This window comes from Carica papaya, chromosome 6 (assembly GCF_054855325.1).
Source record: "Carica papaya isolate Zhongbai chromosome 6, ASM5485532v1, whole genome shotgun sequence".
Classification (NCBI taxonomy): domain Eukaryota; kingdom Viridiplantae; phylum Streptophyta; class Magnoliopsida; order Brassicales; family Caricaceae; genus Carica; species Carica papaya.
Window position 1 is genome coordinate 4,488,485 of NC_142314.1, and position 15,493 is coordinate 4,503,977.

At 35.5% G+C, this 15,493-nt stretch overlaps 1 protein-coding gene across 6 annotated transcripts; it reads left to right on the forward strand.

Moving 5' to 3' along the window:
• The first annotated feature begins 298 nt into the window (after nucleotides 1-298).
• LOC110816438 (protein kinase family protein / protein phosphatase 2C (PP2C) family protein) lies at nucleotides 299-14,729 on the forward strand. Of its 6 annotated transcripts, none has more exons than XM_088222203.1 (12): nucleotides 303-546; nucleotides 719-836; nucleotides 1,215-1,381; nucleotides 2,577-2,644; nucleotides 2,780-3,003; nucleotides 5,442-5,493; nucleotides 11,188-11,737; nucleotides 12,221-12,293; nucleotides 12,437-12,656; nucleotides 12,750-12,854; nucleotides 13,624-13,719; nucleotides 14,249-14,387. In XM_088222203.1, exons 1-12 carry the CDS (start codon nucleotides 432-434, stop codon nucleotides 14,288-14,290), a joined length of 1,830 nt encoding a protein of 609 aa, XP_088078329.1. In that variant the 5' UTR covers nucleotides 303-431; the 3' UTR covers nucleotides 14,291-14,387. The 6 variants fall into 6 exon arrangements, with proteins under 6 accessions (XP_088078331.1, XP_088078329.1, XP_088078327.1 ...); XM_088222201.1 differs by having other exon boundaries at nucleotides 312-546; nucleotides 14,287-14,729; XM_022044635.2 differs by having other exon boundaries at nucleotides 314-546; nucleotides 12,224-12,293; nucleotides 14,287-14,729.
• The last annotated feature ends 764 nt before the right edge of the window (nucleotides 14,730-15,493 follow it).

The window sequence follows — 15,493 nt, forward strand, 5'->3', positions numbered from 1 at the left end:
AATCAGAAAATTTGTAAACTATTAGAACGTAATTTTTTAATTAAAATTTTATTAGAGTTATTTTTATTTTTTTTTTTTTTTTTATTTTTTAAATTTTTAAATATTATAATAAGATTACGCAAAGTATAGTCAGAAAAATTTTATTAATTTCTTATATAAAATTGGTTATTATATATAATGATTTACATGTTTTAAAAACTCTAAAAAAAAAAAAAAAGAAAACAGCATAAATAATCATTGACTTAAATGAGAGCATAAACTTTCGGCACCTCATATTTGTGCGCGTGCTATACACTCTCTGGTAATAAATTTATGCTCCAAAATTGCTGCTGGGACAACCTCCATTTCTCCGCACTATTCAGTCATTCATTCATCGTCCTCTTCTTTGTTTGATTACAGTGGAGAGACTAGACCGAAAGATATAGGAAACGATGGGGCTAGAAATTATGGAGCCAAACACTTGCATAAGAGGTTGCTGCAGCAGCAAAACCATTCCTCTTCACCTCCGTCCGTCGTCGTACACTCTACTTTCCCCAATTGCAAGAGGTATAACTCTTTCAAATTCTATTTCTAAGGTTTCTGCCTTCTGTGTTTGATCGTGAAAGCAGCCGCGATATAATGTTATGAGGTTGTCTTTGTAGTGTTGATCTTGTTATATACTTGTGGAGTTCGTCGATTTTGTTCGACGAATAATATTGTCGCGATTGGGTGAATGTAGGGGCGGAGAGTGTGGTGTATGAAGCGATTCTGGATGGGAGAAAAGTCGCTGCGAAGAAGCCTATCTTGTCTACTTCAGATGATCTTGACAAGTTCCATAAGGAGTTGCAGCTTTTATGGTCAGACACTCTCTTTCTCATACATATGCACACGTATGGACTCACAAATACACACACATACAACATGCATATATACAAATATAGATTTTGTGCGATACTGCTCCATGGAGATGGCTTGGCTTGGTTACTAGTCATTTTCATTGCTAGGACTGTGGTGAAGAATTTACTTCTGTTAAAAGGAAAAAACTTAGGAAAAAGATATTTAGTATTTTCATTGGGTTACATGCATAATAAGTCATGGATAGAAGCATGGTATGCGCAGCATATATAATGTACTCACATATCTGACATGTATGCATGTATGGTATTATGAATTTTGAGAAAATAATGATGGTAAAATATGTGTTTGCTTTTTTCTCTTCTCTCTTACGGTTGAAGCAAGCTAGATCACCCTGGAATAGCTACACTGGTTGCTGCACATGCGAAGCCACCCAATTACTTGTTTTTCTTTGAATTCTATGAGTCTGGCAATCTTGCAGAGAAATTACACATTGAAGAATGGACCCCCAGCATTGGTCAAGTGCTCATGATCACAATCCAGCTAGGTATCGCTTTTTGTTATATTGGAGATATCTGTAAATACCTTTTTTTGTTTGAAATTGCAATTGATGTTAACTTCAGAAATGAATGTTATGAACATAATCTCTTTTCTATGATGGGACAACTATTTTCTCGTTTGTTTAGTTTCTGCTAGTTTGTTGTATTGTAGCTTGTATATTAAGATCTCTTGGCTCTAGTAATTAGCTGGAATGGATAGGGTAACATTGGATGATGTCGACATCCAAAAAAGCTAAAAATAGATTGCACTACCTTTATGTAGGCTTGTTTGTTCCACTTTATGTTGAATACCGATGAGATATCAGGACTCAGATAGGCAGTTCTATCTTAGAGCTTAATGATGTTAGCTCTTTTTGGTCAGAATTCATATTGTACATGTTTCGTGGTCAGGATTTAGCCAGTCTCTTGGAAAAGGCAATAAGTAAAGAATTGCAGAGATTTCTTTATTTTTTTGGCTGGGTAACAAATGCGTTCTATTGGCCAAGTTCTGTATTCTGAAAAAGTAATTAGATTTCTTGGATTTCTACATATGCGATTTCGGGACTTCTATTCTAAACATACATTTGTAACCATAAGTAAGAGGAAAGGAAAAGGCAGAGGATGGAACCAAAGCTCTTTTATTGTCAGTTGTGTGGTTGAAAAGGAAGGGAAGGAAAAGATTCATTCACAGGTTGAGGCTTAGGAGGTAATGAAAGGAGGGAAAATGTGCCTATTTCTGTTAAAAAACTTTGAATAACTAAATGGTTCTTTTGCCTTTGAAGATGTAAGATATTGTTGCTGTGAACAGTGGAGTAAAACTTTTTCTAGTGTTCTACCTTGTGGTATAGGTTCTCATAAAATTATTATTACTGGATGAATATTGTGATAATGGAAGTCAGGCTCACTTGATGACTTCATAGCAGAAGAGGTAGTTTGCTCACTGTCACAATTCGAGTTCACAAGAGACCATTTCTTTTTCCTTTCTGGAACTTCCTCCTTGTTCATTTTGCCATGCCTTGATGGAACTTGTGCTCTTACCACTAACTCAGTTTGTTGTTGACTATTTTAGTAGATATTTTTGTGGATACGCGTAGAAAAAAATTCCTTGTTTTTTTGGTGGTTGTGTGTGTGTCAATCATACATTTTAGAGTTTCTTTGGATGATATTAAGGTCTTTACCCTTTTATCCTTCTTCCTTCTCCAGCAAAGGCATTGCAATACCTTCATAAACATGGGATTGTACATAGGGATGTGAAACCAGCAAATGTTCTTGTAATTTCCTTCTATAAGCTCCAATTTTTCTTTGTTGGTTTTTTATTTGTAAGATTGGATTGAAACAGCTGAATCAGTTAATTTATCCAGCAGGCAAATTGACTTCTAGTAACATAATTAATGTTTGTGATACAGCTTGACAAGAGCCTTCATCCACATTTAGCAGACTTTGGTTTGGCGGAATACAAGAGTGATCTTAAACGAGTTTCTGTTGATAGTTGGAGATCAGCTGGCAAGCCAACTGGTGGTTTCCACAAGAAGCACATGGTTGGCACTCTTATTTACATGGCGCCTGAAATATTGAGGAAAGAAATACATACTGAAAAATCAGATGTCTACAGTTTTGGGATATCAATCAAGTAAGAATTTAAGATAAATCAAGAAATTTTGCTGCACTAGGTTATGAAATTGTATATTTCTGTCATTTTACACGGGGAAACAATGGAATGCAATTATAAATTTAGTAGAATAAAAATTTCCTTATTAGTAGGATATGAATTTTTATAAGACCCTATGTGTAACAATTTAAAGGGTGAGAAATAAAATTATTATTTTTCTCCAAAATCAATATGGTATCGTAGCCAAAATAAGATTATTTTAAGATTTTAATTTCATGATTTTTTCAAAACTGTAAAATAATAAAATAGGCTGAGTTGCTACTCACTTATAAAAAAAATTCAACCTCACCAACCACCCAGTCAAAGTCGCTGCTCATTGACACTAGATCAGAGCCGTTTTTGCCACACGTGAGCCACACGCGCTGCTGTCAGTGGAAGCACGTGATCCCCACGCGTTGTTAGGAATCAGCTCATTCCGGTCAAAATTGTGTTGCACAGCCATTGCACACCAATATCCGGTCCTTTTTTGGCATTTTGCACATGATGCAGTACAGATGGCATGTCAAGATTCCGGCTTTCACGTGGCTGCGTGCATTTGGCCAATCCGTTGTTCTGTGCCCTTTGCTACATCGTTTCGGTCGTTCCACGCTTGGAGGCGACTTGTCTAGATCTCCCCCACGCCACCTCGCTCTCGATGCGCATTGAACCGCGCTGCATTGTTGGACAGATGTCCTTTGCGCACCATTAGAGCTTTCTGCACACGGGGACATTCAATCTTGCCATTCCGTGTGTTGGGCCACCCCGATCTGGTCTGTCTGCGCTTGAGCCAAGCTGTCCGCGTCCGAGTCACTACCAAGCCGAGTCGATTTCGAGTCATTTTTTGAGCCGAGTTTGAGTTCTTTTGAATCGAGTTTGAGCTGTTTTGAGTCGAGTTTGAGCTGTTTTGAGCCGTACCCGACTCCTTTTTGAGCCTAATCCGAACCTGAGTCATTTTGTAGTCGAATCGAGCTGAGCTGCTGCCTCACAGATCTGGGTTCAGTTTGTAACTTAGTTTGCAAAACTTAGTCTGCAAGTTGGACATGTATATTATTCTTGCACTAATTTGGGAGGGTGTTGAGTAGCATATTTTATTATTTATTTATTTAGTATTATGTAATTAGGATTATATGAGAATAATAATCTCATATAATTAAAAATTTAATATAATAAAAATTTTCTTATCAGTAGAATAGGAATTCTATAAATATTTTAAGTGCAACAATTTAAAAGGTAAAAAATAAAATTATTATTTTTTCTCAAAAATCAGCAGGAATATTATTTCTCCCTCTAACGTCACATAGGATGAAGTACTTAATAGGTTCTCATATTCACCGATCTCCTAGTCATTTAGGTTTCTTAGCACTAAGACCTGTCATTCTTTCTCTCTTCCTCCAATCTCCACAACTGAATCAAATATCTTGATCTCTCTCTGCTGGGAGAGTGTAAATCTAGGGAAATTTCTCTTTGAGAGTACCATCCTCCGATCATTGGTCTTTCCATAGTTTGATCCTATCCCTCTTACAAACGTTCTGCCAAGAACTGGGTGCATACACCCGAAAATGAGCAAGATCAGAGAAAAATATTGCATTATCAGCAAAAAACAGATGAGTGATCTCCTCAGTCTGTTCCCCCACTCCAATCTTCAGACCTCTGAATAAATCACATTTCTTATCTCTTATTATCATACTATTAAGGGCTTCCATGACCACAATGAAAAACAAAGGGATAAAGGGTTATCCTGTCTTAACCCTCGAGGTGCCTGGAAGAAAGTTGATGAACCACCATTGACAATCACCGCAAATGAGGTAGTACTAATGCATGCCTTGACCCAGCACCTCCATTTCTCCTCAAAATCCAACATTGCGAGCATGTAATCCATGAAACCCCAATTCACTTGATCATAAGTCTTCTTCATTTCTAACTTGTACAACACCCCTTCCCTCTTTCTATATGCTAGTTCATCTACCACTTTGTTAGCGATCAAAGCAGCATCAAGGATTTGCCTGTCACCACAAAAGCATGCTGACTTTCCCTAATTATCTTATCAAAGCGGCATCAAGTTGATTGGCAAGCTGATAATGGAAGACATCTTTAAGCTAACTTGAGGGAGAGTGTTGAGAGATTTGGGGAATTAATTTCCAGCAGATGTTTTTGCAGATTTGTTGAGATATTTAGGGAATTAATTTCCAGCAGTTATGGGAATTCTTACGTATCAGTTGTTTGATTTGTTGAGAGATTTTAGGAATTAATTTTCCGCAGATTTGGGGAGTTAAACCAGATCTTGTGCCATTAATCCTTAGACAGCTCTTGATTGTTTTTATTTTTTACATTTTCTTTATTTAGTTCAAAAGCATTTTTGTTTAAAGCTGTTTATCTATTTTCTTTTCTATGTAATGATATTGTATTTCTATTCTCTGCAGTGAGCTTCTCACTGGGATCGTCCCATATACAGATCTTCGTGCAGAAGCTCAGGTTAGTATCTTTATCAAATTGTCATTTGTTTGGATTATGGGTGCAGTAATATAATATATTGTAATTGGAGAATATGCATAGTCTCTGCTGTTACTATGGAAGAATGAATGTTGTGTTTGATATTGAGTATCAAGGCCTGTATATACATATTCTTTGTAAATAATAAAAAGAAACATATGATTAATTGCATATGTAGGTATTTTGCTACTATATCTTTTACTCTTACACTTATATACACTTTTCGGCGCTCCTCCTTAAGCTGGTGAATAAATATTGTTCATTCTTAACTTGACAATAATTATTTATAATATGGAATAACTTAAATCCTTAGTTAACACATCGACAAGTTATGAGGAGATGAGAATGTATGGTATATGTATCAAACTACTATCTAGCTTTTCCTTGATGAAATGCTTGTTAACTTCAATGTATTTGGTTATGTCGTATTGCATTGGATTGTGGACAATACCGATTGCCAGTTTATTGCCATAATAGAGTCTCACAGGCCATCCATTTTAATTTTCGAGTCTTCTAAGATCATCATTTACTATAGTAGTTCACATATCCTTTGAGTTATAATTCGAAATTCTGGTTCTGCGGTATATCATGCTACCACATTTTACTTTTTACTTCTCTATAAGTGACCAGATTCTGTACAAAGAAGGTGCAATAGCCAGTGGTGGACCTTCTGTCCGCTAAGATCTTGCATAATCTGCATCAGTGTATGCTTCAAGAAATAACTTGTTTTTTCTTTTGAACACGATACCTTTCCCTGAGGTCCCCTTCAAGTATTGTAGTACCTGATATACGGTTTGTAAGTGTAATTTGGATTTGTACATAAATTGACTCATTACACTTATGTAGAACTAACAAAGGAGAATAATCGTTTTGAGAAATTTTACACTAAACAGAATAGGAAAATTTAATTTCCTTTTCTTTCACTAAAAGGTATAGGGAATTTTAATTTCCTTTTATAGTATAAGTAAAGTTTTGGAAAATATTATAATAAAAGGAAGTAGGAAGATTTCCTAATTTCCTTATTCCTTCCATTTAACTTATTTTTCTACTCTAGGTTTTCTTTGTTTACAATAAAAAGAAATATAAAGGTTTACTAATTTTCTTCTATTTAACTTATTTTCCTATTTTGCTAGATTTTCTATTTTTGATGTATTTTAGTTCCTATAAATAAAGTATCTTTACTTAGTTATTAGGTACACTAGTTATGAGTATTATTCAAATATTGAGGTATTGTTTTGATTATTGAAATCTAAGATCTCTAAGTTTGTTCTTAATAGAATTTCCTTAAGTTTTGTCTTATAGTTCTTTTTGTCCTATATCAATCAATTAATCATGTTTCCCAAATTTTCTCAACACAAGCCTGCTGTCCGCTGCATCTCCAGCAAGCTGTGTGAGGATCTAAGCCACTTTTGGAGCTGTTTTTTAAATTTTCAAAGGTTATCTTCTTCCTACAACTTTTTGCAATACCTTTTGCAATATTGTTGGAGAACTTGGAATGGAATGGGCTTGAAATGGCTTGAAATGGCTTCATACAAGTAGGATTTTCTACTTTGAAACTAGATTAATATATCAAATTGACTAGGCAAATCTATTCCTTCAAACATACAAATAAAACCCTTGCATTATACCTCCTTTTCTCCTAGTTGTACCTTCATCTGAAAATGAAAAAAAAGGTCACTACACAACTCAGCCCCACACCCTACCTACCTTCTCTTAGCCTCCCCTTACATTTATTTGAAAAAAGAAATTCTTGAGCCTTATTTTGCATTCTTAAGTAGTTAATATCATTATTACTTTCGAGCTATTTCTGGCCTCAAAATCAATTTGAATAAACCTGGGTTAGTTGGGATCAGCGCGAACAGTTTGGGGACTTCTCTTGCTCAGGTTCTGGGTTGCAGATACACACAGTTACCTATAAAATACTTGGGTATTCATCTGGGTGCGACATACAAAGATGTTAGATGCTGCGATCCGATTATAGATATGTTTGAAAAAAGATTGGCTGGTTGAAAGGGGAAATTCCTCTCAAAAAGAGGTAGATCGACACTCATTAAAAGCACCTTATCTAACCTACCGATCGATTATTCGTCTGTACTTACTATCCCAGATAAGGTGACGAAGAAATTGGAATCGATTCAATTCAGATTTCTATGGAGAGATGAGGAAGGAAATAGGAGACTTCATTTAGTAAAATGGGAGAAGGTGAAGTGCCATATTGAGGCAGGTGGCCGGGGCTTGAGATCTTTAAGTGTTCTGAACAGGGCTCTCATGATAATGGATCTGGAGATTCTGGAATGACAATGATAGCTTTTGGAAAAAGGTTATTGATTACAAATGAGCTGGAAATGATGGACACGACCAATTCGCTTTGGAAAAAAGCATTTTCGGTATGAGTTTCTGAAAGGCTATTATGCAAGTCAATTAAACCATCTTTGATTGCTCTAAGAATGTGGGTAAAGGTAATAGGGTGCGATTCTGGCTTGATGTTTGGTGCGGGTCTAAAAAGTTTTAGACTCGCTTCCCTATGATTTTTGCTTTCACCCGAGACAAAGACATGCTCATTGAGAAGGCTTTAGGAGACGATAATTGCAGTGATTGGACTATGGTGGTCAACAAGAATTTGCAGGATTGGGAGGTGGATGAATACAGAAATCTGCTACAGCTTTGGCTACTATCCAACTCAGCAATCAAGATGATAAGTTAATATGGAAATTGAAAAAAAAAAGGTATTTTCTCTGTAAAATCTTTCTACAGCTACCTGGATGGGCACAGAAGATTTGATTGTGTGGATTTCTCTACAAAACTGATTTGCAAGGCCCATGCTCCTCCTAGAATTTCACTTTTTGCTTGGGAAACTGTGAAAGAACACATATCAATTATCGATAATCTCATGAAAAGAGGTATAACAATGGCCAACAAATGTTTCCTTTGCAAAAATAGCGCAGAATCCAGCAACCTCATATTGATGTGGTGTCCTCTCACTTACAATCTCTGGTCACTGGTCTATGGGCTCATGGATGTCTGCTGGTCTATGGCTGGGTCTGTTATGAGTGAGTTATTGGCTTGGGAGGAGCTGTGTAAAAGGAACAAATGCTACAGATTAATCCCACTAACCATTTTCTGGGTTATTTGAGAAGAAAGAAACAATAAAGCTTTTAAAAGGAAAAAAAAATAATTTTGTTAATATAAGAATAGATGGTTTCATTATTTTGGTTTCGTAATTTTGGGTCATAACCTTGATAGTTTGGATGATTTTGGCTCCATTATAGACATATTTATTGACTCGTGAATTTTTTATATGTTGGTAGTGCCCCCCTGGCACCAACATATCAATATACATCTTATACTTTTATTTTTTAAAAAATTACTTTTAGCAATTATAGGTTTTTTAGCATCTTTCTTTTCTTACTATTACTTCTTTTTTTTTTTAATTTACCATCACTTTTTCTGGTCATCCTTCTTTATTCACCCTATTAAAGTCATGACAGAAAAATGTATCGATATTGAGACCTCGAAATTAGTTGTCTTGGAACTAAGTAATAAAATTCAAGAAAAAGGCAAATTCACAATTGATGAGAATCTTGAGTTCCCTCTTAAACAGATGGAGCACATGAACATTCGTCTGTTCAAACTAATTCTCTGTATAAAACTAAACGAATGGGTCAGCCCTCAAAGCCTAGAGAAGACCCTTATCATGATCTTCATCTGTGTGTGTCAACCTCCAATGAGGATGAAATCAATCAACTTAGAGATAGACCTAGGCATTGTGAACAACCTAGACAATCCCATCATGGCTTTAGGGGAGGAAGCAATCATCAGAATCTAGAGACTAGAGTGAAAAGATCTCTGACATTTCCAAGTGAGTGAAGATAGATGTTGCTAGCTATAATGATAAACTAGATCTTGATGTCTTACTAGATTGGCTAATCAGCATGGATGATTACTTTGAATAGTATGAGATGACAGACATAGAAAGAGTCCGATTTGCTGAGATGAAACTAAGTAGGTTAGCTAGAAAGTTTTGGCAAGTTGTCCAACTCAATCGTGAGCACTTAGAGGAGTCTCCGTAGCACAATGGAGTGTGATGAAACAGAAGCTCAAAGAAAAGTATTTACCAACCTACTACAAGAGACAATTGGTTGACCAATTACTTAATCTTATACAGTTGGCCTCTAATGTAAGTGTTTACTTATGTAGGTTTGAAAAATTACTACTTACGGTGTGGCCTTGAAGAAGAACCCTACATCTGATACTAGATTTAAAATCAATGGCTTGGGGCATACCTTAAGAGAGAACTCTTGTACTATTCCCCTGATTCATCGGAAGATGCATGTATTAGAGCTTTAGAAGTTGATAAGTACAACAGGAATCCCATAGTCAGCTGTACAAATTACCAAGAGCCTCAACCGACACGGTCATTGGTACAAGAGGACATTCATAGGAATGATGAATCTAGTATCTCCAACCTTTACCTTATGTGCAACTGGAGTGTGAAAAGCTTGGATGCAAATATGATTGGATTTCAGGCGGAAATAATGTAGGACTCATTTTCACAAAAGTTGTGCAGTACTTATTACTTCTATCCTCAATGTAGAATCAAAACATATAGAATTTCTGTTTCTGTTCTTATCTTTTTTCTTTTTTGGTTAGAAAAGTGGTTTTCATAGACCTAGTCATCAGTTTGAGGGAGAAAGATATAGGAGCTATTGGATAGAATATCAAACAGTTTCTATCAGTCTTTGTCAAGCCAGCATATTTTGACTTCTTGTTTATTTTTTTTTATTTTTTTTTATTTTTTTTATTTTTTATAAATGGCAAAAGAAATTATCATTAACAATGTACCAAAAGAATATCAAACAGTTTACTTATCTTTCGATTTACTCATTGTTTCTTATTTACTTAGTTTCATATCGGATCACCAGTTTAATATTATTTATATTATAGTCATCCCACTCCAATCCTTTGTTAATATGAGGTACATTTTTGTTACATAATCAAATCTCAAGTTCAAATAATTTTTTTTTAATGAATTAAAAGTTTTATTAGAATCGGGTCCTTGAGACATCTTGCTTTGATGTCTTATATCTGATAGATTTCACTTTTGAGTGGCATCTATAATTACAATAAATTACATTAACACAACTAATTTCTGTATTACATGGCCACTCCTCCCACAGTTGAAAGCCTTTTAAGGGCATATTTTAAGGGTGATGGAGTGAAAGAGGAAGTGGAACTTTTACTGTAAGGGGCTATCTTTGCTGGCTTATGGACAATATTGCTTTCACAAAACCGAAAAATGTTTTATGACCATAGTACATATTAGATATGAGAGAGGGTGATCTTTTTCACATCATTATGGATCAAAGCGCATGAAAAATTATTTGACCTGCCTATTTCCGAATTCTATCGGAATTAGATCATTATTTTTGTACATCAATTTATTATATTCTTTATGATTTTTATTTATTTATTTTTTTGGTTTGTTATCGTCTGTAACTTTCGGAGGATATCTCTTTCTCCTTTCTTTGTATACTTTTCCTCTTACCTTAATAGATCTTCTTTTTCTATAAAAAAGTTACAACTAATTGCTGTAGATAATATCATGGGGATAATTAAACACATAGGCGTGCATGCAATGTCTACATATATCTATGATATACATATTTCTGTTGGCAGGCTCACACAGTTCTAGAGATGAACTATACAGAGCAGCAACTTACTGCTGCTGTGGTTTCTGCTCGATTACGACCTGCTCTAGCTGGTCTTGAGTCATCTGCACCGGAAAGTTTACTTTCCTTGATACAGAAATGCTGGGAGGGAGATCCTCGAAAGAGACCGTCTTTTGATGACATAGTTTCAGAACTGGATACAGTATTGGAACACCAAAAGATAGGGGAAGAAGATAATATGGCCCTCCACCAACTTTCTATTTCTCTTGGTGACCAGCTGAGGGATTCCATAGAAAATCGTCATATCTGTCACAATGCCATTACTTGGTTCAAGCAAGGAGAAGAGTTCTCCAAGCAAGCTTCCCTGACTGCTGATTCTCGTCTGAAATTTTGGTTTGATCCTTCCAGTGATCCTTTGACTTACCATCCTGTACTTTCTTGTGGATCTTTTGCAACATGTGGGAGAAGGGAAAATATGGAGGATACTCACTTCCTCATGCCCTACATGGGCAATGAACAGGATATTCATCTATTTGGAATCTTTGATGGCCATAGAGGTGTGCAAAGAGTAATTGTCAATACTAAGGGTGCTCTATCGGGACCAAATTTGAGGAAGAACAGATTCCACTCCAGTTACAATTAAAATTGATTGATGCTGTGTCATAAACCTTTTCTGGTAGTACTAGTTTCCAGCCAAAAGAACGGCACAAGATGCCTTCTTCGCAAGTTATAGGAAAAATTAATGTTTGTCGGAGTAACCATTTAGAGACACTTGGGAAATATTGGAGGCATGACCGATTAGATAAAAGATAATTGTCCAAGTAATTTTTATGCATGTTTCACTGTTTTTATTTTGGTTCAATTATGGTACAAAAGCATCACAGTAGAATTGACGGGTTGAAGATCATCCCTACTATTATATTGTGAAGTCTCCTACGGGGTTTAAAGGTCACTCTTCCTCATTTTGTTCCCAGAGGCACCCAGTCCTGTTTATTTGGTTTTGTTACGTTTTAATGCATTGAATTTTTGCTGGATTAAAGCAGGTGCAGCAGCTGCAGAGTTTTCTGTTCGTCTCTTACCTGGGCTCCTGCAAAGTTTGGTTTCCACTATCAGGTGTCTTTCATTTGCCATTTTTTTTATCCTTAAGTCCTCTCTCTAACAAGCAAATGCACACAAATAAATTGTATGTATACTAATGTATATGGTATGTGCACTTGCACATTTTAACAGACTACTTTTTATGTGCAAATCAACAGTCCTGCTGATGCGCTATCAGAAGCATTTGTTAGAACAGATGTTGCATTCAGAAATGAACTGGATTCCCATCGCCAATCCAAGAGAATTACTCAGAAAGATTGGCATCCTGGCTGCACTGCAATTGCTGCTCTAATAGTTAGAAACAAGCTTTTTGTTGCTAATGCTGGTGATTGTAGGGCAATTTTGTGTCGTGCTGGCTGCTCATTTGCTTTAAGTAAGGTATTTTTAGGTTCCTAGATACTTATGATGTTTTGTTGCTTAAATATGAAAATATTTTCATCCAAAATGAGTTGATCTTTTAACTTGTTTTAGGATCATGTTGCAAGCTGTCCGGAGGAGAGGGAGCGTGTAGTCAGTGCAGGTGGACAAGTCAAATGGCAAGTTGATACATGGAGGGTTGGTCCGGCTGCTCTCCAGGTTTTAGTCTTTCCCTTTTCCTTGATGCTGTCAGATCATGATGTTGTTTTTCTATGAAAGTTACTTTGGTTATATGGTTCAGTGTGATTAATAAGGTAGCTTTTCTAGCTTGTATATAAAAGGTAGAGAAAATCGGAGTTATTGAGTTGCTCTACGGAAAGAGAAGATTGTTTTATATTGCGAATGAATATGCTATGAGTTAAAGTGTAGACTTAGTTTCCTCTTGTCTGATAGCAATCCAGTGAACACTGTACTTAGAGGAAAAGAAGAGTGTGAGCTTTTCGTACATGGTAAGGACACTTTTCTTTGAAATAATTTCGGTTGTTTTGGTTGACATTTAGACAGTTGCTTTGTTTAGATAGTGTTGGAAAATCTCTCAATATTCTGTTAGAAAATTAATTTTCTTAAAAAATTATGGGGTACCAGTTAGGTAGTCCACTAATATGGACATTTGATTCACTGTAATTAGTTTCTTATTTTTTCTTTTTGTAAAAGTTATATATATATATATATATATATATATATATCCATGTAAATGTTCATTCTCAATCTAAAAAAAACCAATTTCTCTTTAAATTCCGCATAATGAGTATTACTCTCTTCTTTGAGCTTCTCTCGACCTTCGTTGTTGTTTTTATACTCGGTTTTCTTCAGGAATGCAAGAATGTGCCAAAGATCTGGCTATGAAACCTAACTTCAATGCTCTTTTGTTAATTCTTCTTCTATTTCAAATATCACACCAAGTTGATTTATTGATTTTCTCTGACAGGTTACCCGCTCCATTGGCGATGATGATCTGAAGCCAGCTGTAACTGCAGAACCTGAGACAACTGAAACTATACTATCAGCCGATGATGAATTCCTGGTGAGGACTATTATTTTGATGAAAAATGGTACTTTAAATAAGTAATAACACATGGACTTATCTTTTTTCTGTTTGAACTTCCTGGGTGAGAGGAGGGGCGTGGCATGTTGAGAGAAAGGAAAAGAGACGGAAGAATTTTGGACAAAATTTGATCTCAAATCTTAACCAAGCAAATAGCTAAAAAAATAATGTTATAGCTGGGACATATGGTGTGTGCAGCTTCCAGTAAAAGTTTGGGAAGAATGTATATTAATGCAGCTTGAGTAGGAATTTAGTTCTGGCTAGAACGTTTTTATATGTATGCATGGATGCATGGATTTGGCATTTTTACAGCTAACTGGTTCTCTGCATTCTATTTTCTCAACTTCTCATGACATATTTTGACTTCTTGCTGTGTGTTTTTCTTATATAATGATCAAACATGTTAAAGAAGTTAAAATGCAAAACTTGCAATACTGGATGTCATTCTTGATGTCTTTTATTCTACCTTCATCTAGTGAGTGGTCATAGCATGGTTGAATTGAATCAGGTTTTTATGACTGAAAGAAAGATTTGGTTAATTTTAAGGTGATGGCAAGTGATGGTCTCTGGGATGTTCTGAGCAATACAGAGGTTATAGGCATAATTAGAGATACTGTCAAGGAGCCTGCAATGTGCTCAAAGAGGTTGGCAACAGAAGCAGCAGAACGTGGGAGCAAAGATAACATTACCGTCATTGTGGTCTTTTTACGCCCTGTTTCTACAGCAGAGAGAATTTACTAGGTCATTCTCTAACCTACCTGTGCACAACCCTAGTTGTTCCTATTGTAAATTGGTGGGAGTGGAGGTATGTGGAAAAACTTTCATACCTATCATTCTTTACTGCTTCATGCAGGACTTAAATATATTTTCTTTTAATATATCTTCTAATACTCCTTTTATAGTTTTAGATGAAATATTGATAGATCTGATTCTCCCATTCGGTTCCTGCTGAAGCTGGAATTTAATTAACTGATATATCTTTCTTTTCATATCTTCTATGACTCCTTTTATAATTTTGAGATAATGTATTGATAGATCCGATTCCCGATTCCCGTTCGGTTGACTCGGAAGAAATTCTAAGGTGCTAAAGTTCCTGTATGCTGGATTCTTCTGTATTGATCAAAGATATTTATTTTGTTGATACAAGTGAGGAAGATCTTTCGGAGTGTAGGTATCTTTATTTTTCATATTTCAAAGCAATATACTTTCTTATGGGTTGGGATTTTGGGATTTAAGACGAATAGTTTCTCTCTCTCTCTCTTTTTCTTTTCTTTTTTCACAAAATATAAACTTCTGTCTTAAAATGAAAGGGAAAAGATAAAGGGAAAAACTTTTATTGAGAAACATATGTCACCTGTTAACACCCAATGCTTGGTCTACTTTTTCAGTTAATTTTTATTCTATCCATTAATTTAGTTACTAAATTTTTTAATTTCATATAACATGCGTCCTTAAAGAACTTCTGTTAGTGCTTAAAAAAAGTAACAGGGGCTCGGAAGTCCAAAAAGGAAAGAAAAAGTGAGAAGGGAAATAAATACATGAAGAAATCAGAACCAGCCTTTTCTGACTTCTGCAGGTTACTTTCAAAGGAAAATTTTTGAATGACAAACACCATTGTTTTGATCCTACCAGCTTGCTTTCACACACACACACACACACATAAAAAGAAGTACGTACAGAAGAGATTTATATTATTCTAAAAATTATAAAAATTTGGACTTTTTTTTTTAATCGGCAAAAAGTAATAATGTAT